Below are 19729 nucleotides of genomic sequence, written 5' to 3'. Positions count from 1 at the left end.
AAAACATCAGCCAGGAAGCATAGGAACTGAGAAGTGGTCCTGCAGAACCACTCCTTTATTGGGGGTGTCTTGCTAATTGCCTATAATTTCCACCTGTTGTCTATTCCATTTGCACAACAGCATGTGAAATTGATTGTCAATCAGTGTTGCTTCCTAAGTGCATCTCTGAAACTGTCTGCAGGGGTCAGTAAAGAGGTCCAAAGAAGGAAAAGTGGTGAACCAGTGACAGGGTCATAGGCATCCAAGGATCACTGATGCACATGAGGAGCGAAGGCCAGGGCTGTTTTGGCGGCAAAACGGAGACCTTCATCATGACCAGTAGGTGGTCATAATGTAATGGCTGATCGGTGTACATTCGATTGATTTACTTCACATCTGTTTGGTTTTCCCGTTACGTTAACACGTTAACTCTCAAAAAGTTTCTGTTCCTAATTCCTAAAAAATAGCTAAATATTTCGTTTCGAATCATATCAAGTTAATGTCCTTATGGAAACCTCTAAAGAATATTTATATATTTTCCCGCTGAGGAATGAAGAGTTTATAAGTAAGAGTTTCTCAAATTATGACTACAATAGAACAAACATACATTTTGTTAAGCTTCAGTTTAGTCGTTGTAGTTTGAATATTTGGAAGTTTGGAAAGTAACTGGCTGCAGGTCAAACATCAACGCAGACAGGAGACTGATTACATTATGTTTATACCGTCTTGTCTTATTATTGCTAAGTTTTACAAATGAAATAAAAGTAAAATAAAAACATTTTACAAAAAGGTGAACATGAGATGTAGTATTCATAAAGTGTTTCAGCAATACTGTGTGTGAATGTGGCTGTGCCAGTAAAACCAATTAATTTGATTAGTTTCTTAAAACATTTTCAAAGTAAACCTTTAAAGACAGGTGTACACTCCACTGGTTTGGGCACAAACACTAGCAGCGCTGTGAGGTTCTGTCAGACTGGAAGAAGATGAAACTTTGCCATGTGTTTGGTGAGATTATGTGATTTTTGGTGTGTTGAGTTGAGCAGTCACTCATTCTGTGGCATTTCTGCTTTAATAAGGTCACCTTTTGTGTTGTGTGCACACGTACGAGTCAAAGAAATGGACCACATGGGCAACAATAGTACAAATTTGTTCTTTTAATAGAAAAACACTCTGACTCAACTTAAAAGTTCACAATGTCAAGCTGGTTTACAGAAACTGTTGAAGAAAAGTTTTTCTTGACATGGCTCCTCCCATCTTGTGCAAAACGCTGCTGGTCTCGTGTGAATGAAACAAAAAAAAACAAACTAAACCAACAGCGGGCTCCGTCAGAAACAGAAAGTCGCTCAGAGCTGTCACGTCCACAGCCCGCTGGATTAGTCACCATCACACTTCTGACTGATGTAAAGCTTTTTAAAAGATCACAACATGAGAAGTTACAAATAAATCCCATCAAACCTCAAAATATCTCTGCATCAGTTCCTGCGTTGGTGCATCAATGGTTGGTAGCATCTGGACATTGTGCTTTTTTGTCTCACTGAGACTTGAGATCGCTTACAGGTAGTGACAGCGGGTCAGATGGCGAGATCAGAGATTCAGCCTGAGTCTTTGTTTTTTGTGTTTTTTTTTTGTTTTTTTTTTACATAAAGCATTTTCAAAGGAGACAATAAACAAGAGCAAATCCATCCCCTATGGTCTGCAAATTAAAATGACAAAACTTCCCGGGTGGTGTTCAGGTTTCCACAAATCCACATTCCAAAGCTAATTTATTACAGAGTCTTATGTACATAACGGCAGGGGCTGCAACAGGAGGGAAAATAAACCAAAAAACAGCAGAGAAATTAATAAAATAGAGGAGAAATTGCTCAGTTTCAGTTCATGTTGATGACTTTCACCTGTTTCCAGCTCTGCCTCCTCTGAAGGTGGGCAGCAACTTTTCATTTTAATGAATTATTTTGTCAACTAATCATATAGACGATAAATTAAAGCAAAATGCAGATCGGCAGTTCCCGTCGCACTTGTGTGTAACCAAAGGTCCAAAACTCCTAAAAGTATTCTGACGTGATTTGAAAAAAAAGCATTAATTTCTCACGTTACAGAAACTGGAACCAGCACCTGGAAAAACAGTCGGTTTAGACAAGTCGAATAACCGCTTCGGCACGAGCGTGGCTTCGTGAGGACTCAACCTGCATCTTCTCCAGGAATTCGACCATCTACGCTTCTCGACTTCACCCTCACAGAGACAAAACGAAAGGAGCGACTAACGCACAAAGACCGACTTCACAAAAGGACATGCTCGTGTTGCGTCCAAACTTTGCAATTCAGCATCCCTTCGCACCGCATTGGGCCTTGAATTGTGTTTTTCTGAGGAGGCGGCGCATCAAATGCGACACAGTTTTGTTGTCCTGGAGGAAAACAAGTCCGTAATGCATCTTGGCGTCTGAATGCTGGCAGTAGAAATCGCTGTAAGTGTAAAAAGGAGCCGAGACGCTTCCAAATGTGTTTCTGAGGAGTAAAAAGATATAGCACCGGCAGCAGAAACTGCACTGGAAGTGTCCTAGTTCTGAGTTTTAGTGAATACATTTGATTTCTCTGTGTTTCAACAGTGTTAGAAACTCAGTCTGAGCCCTCAAACAGGAATGTAGTACTGTGATATGCATAACATCTGATCACAGCTGTGCGAGTGGGTTTGTATTCAACTCAAGTCCTTAAAAAAAGTGAACAATATAATAAATATCAATATATATATATATACTGTTGATCAGATGGATAAGATAAGAGTGTGTGCCGCAGCAGAGCTGTTGAGGTTCTGTACAGGTACAGAGGTTGTAGAAAGACCTGATCAGAGTCTTAGAGACCCGATTATACACGCGGACAACCAGTAAAAGTCCTGATCACCTGGCAACTAGACACTCGATCCGAGACCTGATAGACATCTGAGACCATTAACCGTTAAACTCAGTAAAACCTTTGGTGGAGCGGAGTGCGGCTGCAGGGTCACACTGATTGGTGCTTCACACGGAGGAAGACGAAAGACACGATCCCATCTGAGGTTTGTTTCCTGAACGATGGAGCGAGCACAACACGGATCGAACATATGAGGGCGAGCAGAGGCAGGTTTGAAAACGTAGATGAATATAAGAGAGCACCAGAGAATACAATTGCGTGGGTGAACAAACACCGAGTAACATGTTGGGCTGATGTCAGAAGAGTCTGTCAAAACAGCTGCAGAAAGATGTAAAAGCAGATATCAAACTTTTTTTTGCAAAACGCTTGTCCAAAAAGGAGAAAGTCTGGTCATATTCTACATAGAGTTGTCATCAAATCCCATGAAAAGACCAAAAACAACACTGTTATCTACAAACAAGTCCTGTGTTTCTCACAGCCTGATGTCTCTTCTTCCTCTGAGCCGTAGAGCTTAAACACTTCAGTTTAATCTGACTCAGTCCCAAATACTCATTAGAGCGCTGCATGTGGATTCATCCGCCGCTGAAAATAGACCCCAACAAATGCCCAATTTCCTCCTGTTTGGTTATAAAAACTACAGTGAGCAGCTGTTTCAGGAAATTCCTGAGCCTTTCTAGTTGTTTTTTTTTTAAAGATTTGGTAAGTAAGAGACATGATTAGTTTTGATCTTAATGGGGATTTTTTTGACAATAAGTAAAATACAGAATATCGCCAGCTTTATCTTTTAACTCTACAAAATGGGTCCCTACAAATGCAAACTAAAGGGTGAATGTGTCTTGTGCTTGTTCCGTCGTTAATAAACTTTGTGGGCTGGTTATTAAAAAGGAAAAGGATGCGGCCGCCGTGGCTCCTCACAGGCCAGGAAATTGATTATGAACTAAAACCCGGTTGTTACATCTACGGTTTCTGTGAGGACACAAGAAAATAATGGTGATTCTTAGCTTCACGTTTTCCGAAACTCCTCACCTTCCCCAAGTAATGAAATGATAAACCCCTCTGAAGGGTCTACCTGATGTAAATGAAAAAACTATCTTTGTGATTCTCCGATTGAGCAGTCAGTTTATAACAGAACCGGAGAGTTTCTGCTTGGTGGTCGACCTCTCCGTCACAGTTCCTCCACCCGCCTCCTCCTCCTCCTCCTGCAGCTGGTTTCCATTCTCCAGGCAGCCGTTACTAGTCTCATCACTACAGGGTTTATACTCAGATGGATCAAGATCGGGATCTGGATCCAGCTCTGGTTGGGACTCCACAGCCGTCTCCCAGTCCTCTTCTTCTTCCTCCTCCTCCTCCTCCTCATCGTCCTTGCCTCTCTGTGCGGCCTGGCTCTTGATGAAGCGGATCCGGGCCATGGCCTGGTCGATGGTCAGCGTGCTGACCAGGTTGAAGTCGTGCATGCTGATCAGGTGCAGCAGGAAGTTGCGATACAGCTTGTGTTTGACGATGTGGGCGGCGTGGTTTTCGGCAAACAGCAGGCAGGCCTTGTTCATCTGATTGTCCGCTATAAAGCTGAGGAGAGGACAAAAGAGTCAACATGATGAACGCAAGCAAAATGTTTTAGCATCATTTAATGCGTTTACATGCACAGAAGAGACCAGGCTTCCTTCACATCCTCCATTACAAAATGTCCAGTTTTCAGACAAATAACTAGACGCTTAAAATAGTTTTGCCCACACTCCTACGCAGAAAGTTGACGACGTTTCACTTCCAAACATATCTGCCCAAAGAGGAAGTAAACTAACCGATGCTACTTGTACTTGTATTATTTTCTCCTTAACATACGGAACAAACAATATTGTCTTATTGTTCCCCATATTCTTTTTGTCTATTTCAAGAATATAATAACATTTATAAATAAGAACAAAAAGTAATTGAAAAAAGATGATCATTAAATGTTTTGTGCAGCCTTGTTTATTCACCGTGTCCATGGAGATGACGATGAACGCAGTCATAAAAGTTGACTAACGTAAAAAAGGTAGTCAGTTTAACTTGTCTGATGACCACGTCACTGCGTAACTCAATAATGTTCAGACAAGCTCAATAGTTGGTTATTTGTGGTAAATTTGGTCGTGGGTGTCGTTATGAGGCAGAGCTGTCAGGCTGAGACGAGCAGGCGTAGAGGCAGAGCGGCGTAGGAGTGTCAAATTTAAAGTTTGTGTGCTCTGGTTCATGTGTGTTCTCTGCAGCTGGTGTCTGTATTCAGACAAAGATTGTTTGTGATCAAGCTGTGGATCAAAACCTTCAGTATTTGGAGTCAGAAGCTGGTGATGTACGGTCGACTACTGCTGTTAACTCCTTTCATTAACACTTATATTCTGCTCCTCATCTCATTATTTTCGTGCGACCGCCAAGAAAAGTGGATAAGCCATCTTTGACTTTCAGTTATTTTAGTATTTAGGTACTTGAAAGTGTTAGAAGACAAACATGATAATGGATTCAATAAAATCCCTTCAGAGCCATACACACCCATGCTTCATGACGTGGAGGTTCCACAGCTTCATGATCTCCTTCTCCCCCTCGTTGACGTCGGTGAACTCCTCGATTTGCTGCAGTGAGAGCAGAGAAGTCAGACAGGATCCGTTGGTTTCTAAAGTCAACTTAAGCTACAACAATGGGGGAACAAAACAGCTTTAGCTACAGCGACACAACATGACTGCTTCTAATGCTGCAAACGTCATCGACTGAACAAATGTGATCAGCTGACCTGTTTTCAGTTACTCCAGAGATTTAATACTGCTGACATCAGTGCGACAGTGTGACAACAAGTAGAGTAGACGCCGTGCGTGAAATCTGCAGAGAGGCCCTGTTCGCTCAGCTGTAAACTAACCTTGACGGTATTCTCTTTGAGCCAGTCGGGGTCCCTCTCGTCCTCGCTGTCCGCTTCCATCTCCTGAGGCCGTAGCGGCACGCAGCTGTCGCTGTGGAAGTAGAGGCGGTTGTGTCCGCTGATGAGCGTCCTCTGCTGCTCCCGATCGCCGTCCTCCGACTCCAGAAACTCGGACAGACTCGCCTTCGTCCTCTTGGGTCTGAAAAGAAAACATTAATTATTTTGAAGACGTATTAAAAAAGACATTCAAACACAATATTTAATATTCACAGATATTGGATCAACCGTGATGTGTTCACTACGCTCAGGAATTCTTGGCACCCTGACAGGAAATTCAGCTGTTGAAAAGCTGAACAGTGAAAGGGAATATTTCAGCGGTACCTGCAGGTGAGAATGTGGGTGACAGAGGTCCTCTTAACCGGGCCGTTCCTGCTGAAAGCGAAGCCCGGCTGGTTGTGGATGTCCTGAGGGTTTCCTGCATATGAACCATCATAACTCTCGTTGATGGAGACCTCGATCTTCGCTCCTTTAGGATGGGGCTGCCAAAGATCAGGAGAGATACGAATTTAATTTAATTTTAATTTATAAAAAATTATAATATCTGAACACACGTGTTGATGAAGAAAAAGTGATGATCGGGGTGAGATGATAAGAAATGCTGACAATCACTCTATTGGGACAAAATCTTTGAAAATTAAATATTTCAAGTGAAAAAAAAGTATTTGTATTCACCCATTTCATTTTCAACTGTGTCTTTGTTCAGAGAATTTTCAAAGTCCTGAGTAATTTTACACTCAGCGCTATTTGTTTAAAAACAAACAAACAAAAGAAGTAGTTTCACTTTTTGTAATTTATCAGGACACTCTGGTTTCCAGCCTCGCTCTCTCTCTCTCGCTCTCTCTCTCTCTGCACAAAGACAGTGTGAGTCCGTCTCACCACGTAGTTGAAGATGAAGCGGGAGTGAGACAGTTTGAGGTGTTTAATCAGACTGTAGAGCTTCCTGCAGTTGAGGGTACACCAGGGACAGTGGAGGTCGTCTCTGGCCTCCGTCTGCTGCCGCGTGTTGTGGTTGTACTGGAACTGGATAGACAAATAAGAGACAGCGAGATTGAGACCGTCATAAAGACGATCTGTGGGGTTTGATCCCTGCTGTTCTGGCTGAATGAACGCTGTGCAGAGACAAAGTCTTCATCAGCTGTAATAAGTCAAATCAGAATAAAACAAAACTTTACAGTGAGATATGATCATGCTAACAAGCTAATAAACAGCCCCTCATATTCTTACTTCCACTTACATAAGTCCATCTTGAATCTACAGGCCTCATTGTGCTTCTCACAAAGTATCTCTCCAAAAGTTACGCGTCTGTGAGACTCAATACTTCAAAAAGTATGGTATTTACTTTCAGACAGTCTCTCCTCGAAGGCATTCGTGGTTGTTGTAAAAGGTGAAAATGAAAAAAGGAGTTCAAAGCTTTCACACAGGTAAAATGTTAGTTGCAGCCCTGGTGCAGATGCAGTAACAGGTGAGACTGACCTGGTAGAAGATGCGTAGTTTCTGTCGCAGATCAGCTGATATTTGTTCTCTTCTGGTTTGCACGTCAGCATTTATGGATTCTTTAACAGCTGCAGCACAGAGGAGAAATACACCATCACTCACGTTTAAAAAGCAAACAAACCTTTTTTGCCACATGAAAAATCTAATTTCTTGCTCACCGAGTGTGTGTGTGGCTCTCGGGGTGCTGGGTCTGGTGTCCTGGTTGGTCTCAGAGTTGCGGGTGGCCAGAGGTTTAGCCACGGGGGCGGTGGAGCGATCAGAGGAGTTGCTGGTCCAGCGCAGGGTGAACTGCAGGGTGGGACCCTGAGAGAAACTCTCAAATGGAGGCAAACACTACAAGAAGAGAGGAGAGCAAACAAACGTGAAGCTCTCTTACTATTAACATGACCAACAACCGGATGAGAAAGCCGTACTGGAGCATCAGGTCTGGTGTTGCAAAGTGAATAAAAGCCAACTCGCACAAATATGAAACTACTTTTCTTTACAATACTGATTCACAGTGACCATAATAACAACATGTTATATTACTGTGTGCGCGACATATAAAAACACAGTGGGGAGAACATTATTATTTAAAAATCATTTTTGTTTTAGATTCCATCTCTCACAGTTGAAGTGTACCTATGATAAAAAATTACAGACCTCTACATGCTTTGTAAGTAGGAAAACCTGCAAAATCAGCAGTGTATCAAATACTTGTTCTCCCCACTGTAGATGCATTTACATAAGAGCAAATTTTATATACAATTTTCATCAATTTTATGAAATACCATTGTGTGTACAAGCAGTGTTTTGTGTTTCATTGTATACGTTTGATAATAAAATGTTTACTTATATCTAGGGCTGGGCACGTTAACGCATTAATTAATTAACGCAGACAATTACTGTATCGCATGTTAACACAGTTTTTGAAAGTCCGTTGCTCACTGGCTCTGAATACACATACAGTCACAGGAGGGGTGGGATGTTGATCAGCCTGCAAATCAGCCACCCAAACAAGCGGTGGAGGGAGGCTTCGGCAGACTACGCTGGATGCAGCGTGTGGGAGAAGTAGATAAACAAAAGCAAGCATCAATTAAATGCCATAGCGAAGTGGAGAGCTACACACTGCATGCTGATTAAAACTCACAAACAGTGAGGATCCGTCTGTCTTCCAATGATTTGTGATGCGTGTACAAAAAGTTCAAGACAATTCAACTTCGGCAGTGGGCGGTGACCAATTCACCTCACTCTAACAGGGACACCTGCTACTGAACACAGACTGTTTCTGCTGCTCCCTGATAAAAAGAAAAATGTTTCTGCTGATACCTGTTCAGAAAAAAAAAACAAGAAAACAGATTTATATACCTTAACCTGTTGCTCAGAAGGTGCCTGTTATGATGTTATAATCGTGGCTCTGGACTCTAACTTGTTTTAACAAGCTAGATAAAAGGTAATGCCCTGGCAGTGCAGGCAAATAGCTTTGGTTTTATATTTGATTTGATTACATTAATGTTTAAGTTGAAAAGGGAATACTGCTGGTAAAAAGCACCTTATTTGTTAAGTGTTTGCAAACCACATGTTATTACACTTTTTTGTATATAGCACTTAAATTAAAGGTGCGCAATACACTACTTTAGAATATCATTATTATTCATTATACAAATCATGTGATTAATTGAGATAAAGAATTTTAATCGTTGCCCAGCACTACTTATATCATAAAATGTCATTATTTTTTCTGCTTTGTGTGAAATTTGTAACTTGTGTTTTGAAAAGTGCTCGATTAAGAAAGAGAATGCTTATAAATCATCATTAAGATTATTAAGAGATAACAAATCTTTGCTGGTTAAGACTCTTTCCTGTTGCTGTTAGCTTTTCTTGTTACTTCTGAGCTTTGCCTCGATTGGTAAAGACTTTCTTATAAACAGCATTAAAAAAAGGACACAGGTTTATTAATCATCCAAACATTTCAGGAAAAACAACATTCCTCTGGAAGGTTTTTTGGTCAATGATGTCTCTATAGTGCAAGAAGCAAGGATTTCAAATCACTTTTAGTTTTGTGCGAGTGTCTTACATGTACATGTATACTTGGTGTGGAAATACCTTTAGTGTGGAGCCTTGCTTAGTTGATTCTTACTACTATACAAGTCTCACACACACACACACACACACCTTTCCGTCCAGGATGGTCTCCCATGTTGCCCTCTTCTTATTGATAGGACACTCCTCCATCTCTTGCATAGACACCTCATACTCCCCATCTAACAACTGCAGACGTCTGCACACAAGCACACGACAACATTTTCTCACATTTTGATTCTGCAGCTGAGAGATAAGAGAAACACTTTGTTCCCGTGTGTCGGAAGATGCTTCGGATTGCGTGAGCTTCACCTGTTTTTATCAAAGACCGTCATCTGGGCCACAAATGTGGTTTCTCCCTCCTCCCTGAGAGAGGAGCTCCTCCTCTTCCTGTTCACCACTTCCTCTGTAAAATCTAAAAACAGACACATAAATTACTCGTAACCCCCTTTTCTACCACACAGGATCGAGAATGAAGCTTGGAACGGGTCAGACCTGATCCATGAGCCAAACATCAGTGTGGTGATTTCACATTATCAAGAGGAAAAAAGACCATCAGTAGAAAGAATGTGGTTTATTATGGCTTGGGCCTCATTTCTATCAGTAACACAAACACTGTACTCAACAAATTAATTGCTGAGCTTAATGATATTTATTCAAAGTTTAACATTGAGATTCTCATGAGATTGATGTGATCAGCTAAATCACTTCTCTGCAGAAACTGAGGAAGAATCCTTAGGAATGGCTCCTTTTCCAGGATGTACAGACATGCAACATACATGTACGTTAATTTATTCTAATTAGAGCTGCAGCAATTAAGTCGAATAATCGATCAAAAGAAAATTAATTGTCACCTTTTAATTATCAGATTAACCGTTTCAGAATTTTAAATCTACTGATTTGCTGCCATTATTTCCTGATTACGTGGGTAAATGAAAAGTCTTTGTTGGCTGGACAAAAGAAGCAATTTAAAGACGTCACTTTGAGCTCTGGGACACTGTGATGAGCATTTATCACATTTTTTTTGACTTTTTAAATAGGCTCAACGATTAATCATGGAAATAATCGTCAGATTAATCGATAAAAAATAAGCGTTAGTTGCAGTTAGGGCTGCAGCTAATGATGATTTTAGTACTCGAAGCTTCTATAGATTATTTCATCGATTAAGAAGCACTCCATCATAATCACGTCGTGTTCACACAGCGTAAGCGCGATGTGCGACACTAATGTCCGTGCGAAACAGGCCGCTATATAGTTATATGGATTAAACAAAGCCTTGATGCAAAAACATTTGCGTCGATGCATTTTAGTAATAAAATGAATCGATTTCATTGATGAATCGTTTCAGATCTAGTTGCAGCCCTACGGAGAGACAATGTATGACTAAACAGTTTTTTTGAGACGTTAGGCAATGTTGGACAAACTAGCAAGAGACTAGATTTTTAAAGTATCCACCACCTCCCTCCAAAGCCGCTCCCCCAAAACACATGTTCATGCACAGTGAGTGTACCAGCAGTGTGCACAGAGGCAGCCAGGTAGACAGGCAGGTGGGCCAGCCAATCATTTCATTCAGTCCAAATGATGTCAGATCACTTTGTTGATTGCTGACGTGATGTTAAGAGGATTTCAAAAAATAAAACAAAACAATGCTTCTAAAATAAACTGCCTACCCCAGATTTAACAAATCTGGGAACGATCCTTTCAAAAACACGACCAGACGTCAAAAGTCTGTGCTCACCTCTGTCGTGGTGATTCTCTCCGTTGGCCAGGCCGTTGATCTGTGTCCGGGGGTGTCCGGGCCTTGATACCCTGAAGAGCAGCGAGTAAGACTTGACCATGTGAGAATTGCTGGGTTCAAACTCGCTGCTGGGAACCAGCAGGGAGGCGAAGGAGCCTGGCTTGGCCTGGACTCCAGCGCTCGTGTCCGGGTTCAGAGGAACCTGCTTCTTCCCTGTAGGGACCTGCTTTACGGGGCAGCTCACATCCTGCACAGGAAGAAGGGAAAAGACATTTCAGATCCATCGCACTGACAGGCGGACTGTCAAGAAAATGTTCATATTAGCAGCCATGAAATAACCACATGATCATCACACACACGCACACACACACACACACCTTTCTCTTCTTGTGACAGACTTTGACCAGCCGCACCTCCAGAGATACAGAGTTCTGCTCATTCTCACTGTCCTGAGATGGCTTCCCTGAGGACACCACAACACAAAGCAGGACAAAGACGTCCTGAATCACTGGAAATACTATATCTAAAAACTAACAAAGGACGACTGCAGAGAAGGACAAACTTACCATCTTTATGAAAGAAGCCAGTAAAGGTGAGCTGAAGATTAGAGGCCGAGCTGTGGGGGGTGAAAAAACAAAAACACAGGAGGAATTCAAATTAGGGATGCAAACTAGTCATTTTAAGCTAATGAGACAATGTTTCTTTAGGTTTTTAATGTCCAAATAAAATGGTTTGTATTTATCCAGAAATTCTGCATAGGGGGAAAAAAATGCATTTATTTAATATGGGATGAAAGGATTTGGTACGTTTAATGTACCAACTAAGCTACATCACATGTTTCCACTGCTCTCTCCGGTTAAAGGCCTATCCAATTGCATCCAGAGGCATTTTTTGGTCTGCGCCCGTTGATAACAACCCTTGGAAATCAAAAATGAACCGAGACTTTTGGGCTAGTAAATGCAGAAGCACATAGAAAAACAGCACAACATAAAGAGAAGCTGGGGAAAAAGGTGGAGAGAGATGTTGTAACAGCTACAAGAACATCTCAGAAAAGAAGAACTAACTATAAAATCTTTGGGAATACCCAATTTTCAACCAAATATCACTGAAATCTAAGTTTTTAAGCTTTTTTTGCTAACATGTAAAACAAGGCTGAGGAAATAATTTTTAAAATCAGTTTTGTTCAAAAGCTCTTAGGCCAACTACTCATAGAAGATTAAAAAGTTGTGGTTGGTTGGTGATATGATGATATATTCCACCAGACAAGAGAAATGTGTGAGCCATTATTAAACTATCCCTTTGATATCTCTTTATTTATCAAGTGTCAAGTCAATGAGCAGATTGTTGCATCAATATGATCCAGACAGGAATACAGGAGTACTTTAACTTTTAGGTATTAATTCAAGTGATTAACCAAAAGTCAGACATTCACGGAAATGTATAAATATTATACATATTCAGAGTTTCCTCCTTTAGGCAGAAGGCTTTTGAAAATAAAATGTCAACCACAACAACAACAGCAGCAGCAGGACAGACACACAAGAAATCTCTGTGGAAACCCAGCGGGCCCAGGAGGACTGAGTGTTTACCTGTGAGTCTCCTGTTCGCCTCTCATCTTTTCCACTTTGAACAACAGATTGTCAACCTTGGAGCTTTTCCTGTGAATGCAGACCAACAGCAGGGGTTAGCCACAGCACCACCACCGCCACCCAACACTGACCTACAGGCAGAATGATGGAGAACCTATACTAGAGCTGCAACGATGAACTGAACCGCCAACTACTTTAATAAATCGAGTCGTTTTTTAAAGAAAGACTTCTTAAATGTGAATATTTCCTGGTTTCTTTCCTCCTGTTTGAAAGTAAATTGAATATCTTTGGGTTTGTCAGCAACACAAGACTTTTGAGGACGTCATCTTGGGCTTTGGGAAAAACAGGTTGACATATCTCACACTTTTCTGACATTTTATAGACCAAACAACTAATCAAGAAAATAACTGACGTATTAATCAACAATGAAAATAGTCATTAGTTGCAGCCCTACCTTATACAGGAGAAGAAATATTTATTTCTTCTGGATAGATTCAGTCCACTGACTAACATCATCTGCTATCACCGGGCTTCTGATGATCAACTGTACCCCTAATCCTGGTCATGTTACACTAATGCAGATATAAATACTACACACTGTAATGTATATCTTGAAACTTCTTTTAATAACCTGCAACAACAAAGTGGTCTTTAAAAAGCAAAAGGCCATCAGAATGAACAATGGCTGGTAGTAGAGAGGTGTGTGAAGGTTGAAATGTTGTGAGGTGTGTTTTTCCACGCTGAGCAGTCTAAATATGTCTGTGCAGCTGAATCTACGGCCACTCTTTACCATTTTACCAGTATTTTCTGATGTTTTCCATGTGAATACATCGGTAGGTGCTGAATATTTGATTCCTCGTCAGGAGTGAAGCAACATTCATGTAAAGTTGCTTGATACTAAAGTGCCAACGGCTCAAAAACCAGTTGTGCAAGCAGCATATGGCATCAGACATGATGTCCCCCCCCCCACAGCTTTCATGTCTTGACAGAGACAATGCAGAACAATTTTCCATTTGGTTTCAACCGTGACAAGCCATGTGAGATCTGCGTTTTTGGTCTGTTGGTTTACACGTTGCAAAAACTGTCAGTTCATGTCCGCATAAGCGGCATGTGCCGTTTTGTGTGCTGAACTTAAATTTAATGGAAAGCATGCCCACCTGGCTCAAATCAACGTGTGTCGGTGGGGTTTGGAGCCCATTAGGACAGAGTTTGGTGGCCTCACATAATTCCCCAGTTCTGTCCAATTTCAACCTGAGGAGAGGTCTAATGAGCCAAAGTAACTGAAAACACCTGCGAGTCCGTGCAAAGCCTTGCAGATTGCAAGAAACCGGTCTTACCTCTTTACAGGCTTTCATTACTGGTACATTACTATATGATATCATTATTATTATTTAGTGTTCTCCAGTCGGCTGAGCACCTTTTACTTTAATTGGCTTACAGTTACATACAACAAGACTTGAGATCCAGCACAAGTAGGACCGGCTAAGGACCCATTTAGAAAAAAATAAGAAGCACTTTCAAAAAGGCAAAACAGGACAGAAAATACATACTGCTTGGATATTGTGATTGCACAGAGCCAATTTTGGTCACAGAGCCTTTTTTTCTGGACAAGCCACCATCGTGTTAAACGTTAACCTAAACTAGTTAGAATTTTGGTTTCTGATTATATAAGTAAAGCGCATCAACAGCAATTACTCAAATTTATGAAATCCACTACTGCCTTTCAGTTACTTCAGTTTATGTTTTTTCAGATATTCACGCTTAGTGAACTAGTAAATAACTCTGGAGCATATTCACCTCAAATCACAAGCAGCGCTTCATGTGACTGCAGCATGCACGAGTGCAGCAGAAAGTGAAACTGAGCCGAGCTGCAGATCGGCTGGTTCACTACCTCCACTTCAAATCAGGAATAACAACAGATCTAACGGCTGCTATTTTTAATCGGCCAATATCACAAATCAGCCTCAAGGGGTTTTGAAGTGGCTTTTTGGTCTCTACCCAAGTTCCAAGCAATAAACAGAAATGACTGTACCTCAGAGAAGAAAGATGCATGTCCAAATAAGGACTGCAAAAACCATTTTGGTGATGATCAAAACAGAGACAGGGCAATAACGTGTCAGATATAGATAACAATTATCAAGAATTAGATTCATAAAAACACTCTAAATTACTAATTAAGGATGAAAGAGATTGTTTCATAAAACGTTAATCTAATCTTTCTTTTGCACGTAAATATGTTTTTTTAATGACATAAACAAGAAAACAAACACCGACATGTTCATGTCGGAGGTTATCCGCTGCTAAACCACAGTCCCCAATTTATTGGCAGCACTGCAAGGTATCACTGGAAATCTTTTGATACCCATGTCAATATGATACTTGAGTTTTGGTATCAAATTCAAGACGATACCATTTTAATTTCTTACTTTTCTAACAATTAACATTTATTCATTTAGCTGATGCTTTTATCCAAAGCGACTTACAATTGCTCTGGAGCAACTAGGGGTTAAGTGTCTGGCTCAGGGACACAATGGTGGATGTCTCACAGTGGGAATTGAACCCAGGTCTCCCATACCAAAGGCAGGCATCTTATCTATGCACCCCTACTACATTGGCCCCATCCACACTACTCGGTTTTAGTTTACAAACGGAGAATTAAAAGGAAAACAATCTCTGTCCACACCAGCGTTTTAGCTGCGCATCAGTGGTGATCCCGGTCTCCATCAAAACGACTGAAAACGCACATCCTGTGCCCGTTTGGGTACACTGGGCATGCGCATGCCCGTGTAAACATGAAGCAGATGGTCTATTCTGTAGTTACAAAAGATCTGACGAAAGAATAAAGAAATGCAGATGAAGAATCAGACCAGATGTTTTCTTGCATGCTCCAATAACGAGATGGGACTGTTACTGAATGTAACACGGGACTGTGGCGGCGGAAAACAAACTGGGATTCGTTGCAAAGTAAAGGTGACATGCACAGTACAAGTGAAGGCAGATGGACCTAAGTGTTATTTGCACAGTACAGAATATTTTAATAAAAATACCAACTCAGAAACTCAGTCAGTGGCACCGTGTGTCTGCTTTGCATGACTTATGAGACCCAATCAGAGAGCCGAGAGGTGCAATCGTAGCAAAAAGTCTCTGTTTTTATTAGAAAACGCAGTAGCGTGGACGGGGCCATAGGTCAATTTCTACATAACGTATAACACAAACCGCTGTACAAGAAACCCACTTAAAAACTGTTGAATAAAAGCTTTTCTTTGCATTTCTTTGACAGAAAAAAAACTCATAACCTTCAACATTACATCCACGTGTTAACACCAGACACGGCTCTCTGTATTTTAAAAACACCTCATTCGGTGCAGACTGAACCACAAGCAGCGCCACGTGTATTTCTTGCAGTGCCTGTATGCAAAGCAGCCTAACTGAAAACGTCTCTCAGCTTTAACTGATCCTGTCGGCCCCCACCTACATCAGCCCACACGTAGGTTAACTTTCACTCCAGACAACATGTGACCTGCTTTGTAAGAGGCAAACTATTTAGCACCAGGTTTCCACCTAACAAAGCTAAAATGGAGTGAAACAAAGCCATAAAAATAAAAGACACAAGTAGTAAGACACCTATAACACAAATGATCTAAGCCTAAAAAGGTTTTTTATGATTTTCTGCATCACAAAAACCTGTTTCTGGAAAATGGACACAAACCAGCATTACCCAATCAATAGTGAGATGTTTAGTTTTTTTACCTTTTGATGTTATTCCTTGAGTTTCTGTGGGACATATAGGTGAGTGTCCTGTGCAAGAATATGGGCTGAAACGTAAGGAGAGACGAAGTGTTACAATTCAACATCTACCAGGAAAATCAAACATGTTTCTCCTTATTTCAAATGGTCAAGTTAATCATGTGACTTTTTTTTATCCAAGGCAACACTCACAGCGATCAAGTTCCTGGTGCGGAGGAACCTGTAGATTTGGGTAGGTTCTACAAATAAATATGGTTACATCATTAGCACAATACTTTGTCAACAATTCATCATTTTAATCGATATTTTGAATCTTAAACAAACATCAAGCCAAACAAAAAGCACAATAAGCTCAGTCAACTTAGTGCTGAAACAATCATTCATTTAATGAATGAAACGTCCTTACTTATCAAGTAAAACTACCAAACATTTTCCTCTTAAAGACAACCTGTCTGCTTCCTAAGAATAAAACCATTATCTTCCTGCTTTTGTCCAATAAATAACCTTTTTATTTTATCTTGTAAGTTTAAACAAACAACCTGTAGCTACAACGCGTTTAATGATAAGTATGACAGCACTTCAACACTTACAAAGTGTACAGTATTAACAAGGACATGGCTCGTTATGATGATCATTTAATTATGGAGTCAGCTCTCCAGCTGCAAAATGATCCATTCCTCCAGGCACGCAGACCCTCATCTCACCACCCACATGGCCAGTGTAAAGCTTCCTGTGACCTTGAATTAAACTCCAACACTGATATCTTTAAATACACTTGATGACAGCAGCAACTCACTCTCGAAGGCCTGCAGGAACAACTCGTGGTCGGCTTGAATTAGTTGCATGTTGGGCTTCTTGGCTGCAGCCGTCGCAGAGGAGGACGGCTGGTACGACCCGTTGGCTTTTGCTCCAGAACCAAACCCCACCGGGTGGCTTCCACCTGAGGAGCTGTGCTTCTGCGGGGCCATTGAAAGAAGCTGCCCCACCACCAGATGTGAAGGGGTGTAGAAATGAAGACAGAAACTCAGGTCCTTTGTCAAATCAAAAGAGCAGCGTTTGCACAAAACCAGCGGCTCAAAACAAACACTGTTGACTCTTCATTTTAAAAGCGGATTATAGAAGTTTCAGTCTTTTGTACTTGACACCGGTGATGCTACAAGTTCATGTTTTCGTTATGGTACCGCTTAAACTGCTAACAGAGGTCCTGAAATGCGCTAAACAAGATATCAGCCGCAAGCTGACGCGGCTTACTCCTATAGCTAACTGGCTAACTTCCTTAGCTCAGCTAGCAATAGACCCGGGCTAACTGGCTAGCATTGTCCGGCACTCTGACTTCACCATTTAAGAACTAGAAATCTGAAGCTGCTACCACACGACAAGTGGTTAAAACTGAAATGGGACGCGGTTTCACGGGTTTCGATGCCATAATTTACTCGAAATTCGCATTATATCTCGTCTAGCGCCGGTTAGCAAGTTGGGTGAACGGTAATGGCAAGCAGCACAAAATAACACAGTGTCCGGTTAGGATTTTCTAAATAAATCGTGATTTAAACATAAAATTGTTAAAAACAGGTTTGACTCAGTTTTGTTTAATACAGATGCTTATATGGAAATCGAAAAAAACAATCTACATAGAAACATTTACTATATTAAACACAAGTGATCTAAAATTATAATCTTAAGTGATTTTATGCTTTTATTTTGAAAGCACTCTCTACAGCTCCGCCCAATCACCGTGCTTGTTTGTGAAATCCTGCGCTCTCATTGGTGGGAATGTTGGCCGGTTTGGTTATACGAATTGAACGCAGGAGGTGCAGGCAGAGGCACGTTTGCCGCCTACAGCACGGCGAGCCAGGTCTAAATAAGGCCAGAGACACAAAACGGTATTACAATATAATAAAATAGACCTTTCTTATTCAGGTAAAGTCCCTGATTATAATGCTGTTTATAGAAAAACAGTTTGTTATATGAATTTACTCGAATATTTTTATTATTTTTTTTTAATATAAATAATTTAAAATATAATAAAATATATAGTAATTTTAGAGACCCGCCAGTTAAAATCTAGGTCAAACGGAACCACTGATTATCATCAGCGCTATGCTGGAAAATTCGTGTCAGTATTGATTAATCATCACATTTTATGATTCAATCTTAAAATTACAAATGACTACAAAAGTGTGTACATCATGTCATTTTTTTAGATATGGACAGCCTATTCATATTTTTTTCTCCCCTATATATGTATATATTATTTTCATTATTAAAGAAAACTGACCTCTAAATAATATCACTTTATTTAGAACCACCATTTAATCAGTACATCAAACGATCTTTGTTTCTTTTCACTATGGAAATGTTTGATTTTTCATGAAGAGTATTGCTTAAATATAAAAAACATAAAATCGAAATGTTTAATGTAAAGAAAATTGACACTCAAGTTAAAAAACACAACATTACATAGTAATAATCTCTCCTGATATGGTACATGATGAGCACAGTACTGCCTGCACATGACTAAACCAGTGACCTCGAAACATAATGAGGACTAAAATAGATCATGAGCACACAGTGTTTGAACCTACACATTGCTGATATATTTCCACTGTGTTACTCGGCTGCAAACCAGAGTCAGTGGGCTTCAATGACTAAAGCAAATTAAATCAGTGATAGCGTGTCTCAGTTCAGTTTTGGTTTTGGATGCTGGGATGTCAGTCTGAAGGCATATTGTGGACAGAGGCGAGCTTAGTTTCATAGTCTTCTGAAGTACTGTGTTTATTGTCATTCTAAGTTTATTGCTTTTGTAAAAATGTATTTAGCATCTTTGTACCCCATTTGTTTGCATAACTGTCGAACTGTTCCTGATTTATGGGACACCATGTGCAATAATGAGACATCACATGCAACATCAGGGACATAACCAATGAACTTTTGACCATTATACACTTACTGTGCCATGCATAGTTTGTACTGTTTAAGGTTATATTTTGATAGCATATTTGGATTTGTACCTTACCCATTTATATTTATGATCCTTACTGTTAATGTTATATTACTGGCATTGTGTACATTTAGATTTTGCACCTCACTGATAATTGATATTCTTACATTTTGTTTATATATGCAGTCTTTCCCACTTTGTTCTGTCACTGCTGCACAACAATTTCCTTCTGAATAAGGTACTACTTTATCTTATTTTAACATAACACTGAAACAAAAAACACCCAATGGAAACAGATTTTAAAATTTAAATATTTTACGTAGGATTATTTC

General features: G+C 40.4%; 1 protein-coding gene across 2 annotated transcripts; it reads right to left on the bottom strand.

The window, feature by feature from the left end:
- Window positions 1–1110: 1110 nt before the first annotated feature.
- On the bottom strand, window positions 1111–17972 carry LOC119894957 (polycomb protein suz12-B-like). 2 transcript variants are annotated; one of them, XM_038707690.1, is made up of 16 exons: window positions 17253–17424; window positions 16649–16695; window positions 16460–16524; window positions 12710–12778; window positions 11687–11736; window positions 11498–11583; window positions 11121–11367; window positions 9695–9797; window positions 9476–9581; window positions 7480–7654; window positions 7301–7389; window positions 6704–6847; window positions 6149–6306; window positions 5768–5966; window positions 5407–5486; window positions 3999–4449 (listed from the first exon to the last, which is right to left on the bottom strand). In XM_038707690.1, the coding sequence occupies exons 1-16, from the start codon at window positions 17422–17424 to the stop codon at window positions 3999–4001; spliced, it is 2241 nt and encodes a 746-aa protein (XP_038563618.1). The 2 variants fall into 2 exon arrangements, with proteins under 2 accessions (XP_038563609.1, XP_038563618.1); XM_038707681.1 differs by having other exon boundaries at window positions 1111–4449; window positions 7301–7654; window positions 17253–17972.
- Window positions 17973–19729: the final 1757 nt, after the last annotated feature.

This window comes from Micropterus salmoides, unplaced genomic scaffold (genome assembly GCF_014851395.1).
Source record: "Micropterus salmoides isolate LMB-PRFRI ecotype aquatic unplaced genomic scaffold, ASM1485139v1 Ms_hic_scaffold_10, whole genome shotgun sequence".
Classification (NCBI taxonomy): Eukaryota; Metazoa; Chordata; class Actinopteri; order Centrarchiformes; family Centrarchidae; genus Micropterus; species Micropterus salmoides.
The sequence above is the reverse complement of the archived record's forward strand: the minus strand, read 5'-3'. Positions and strand labels throughout refer to the sequence as shown.

What these genes read in the sequence shown, in the direction of transcription:
- LOC119894957 (XM_038707681.1), bottom strand. Translation starts at nt 17,424, where the DNA reads ATGGCCCCGCAGAAGCACAGCTCCTCAGGTGGAAGCCACCCGGTGGGG. An exon ending in TCAAGGAATAACATCAAAAG is followed by an intron (nt 12,779 to 16,459) that starts GTAAAAAAACTA and finishes CTGCATTCACAG; the next exon opens with GAAAAGCTCCAAGGTTGACA. An exon ending in AGAGAATCACCACGACAGAG is followed by an intron (nt 9,798 to 11,120) that starts GTGAGCACAGAC and finishes GTCTGTTTTTAG; the next exon opens with ATTTTACAGAGGAAGTGGTG.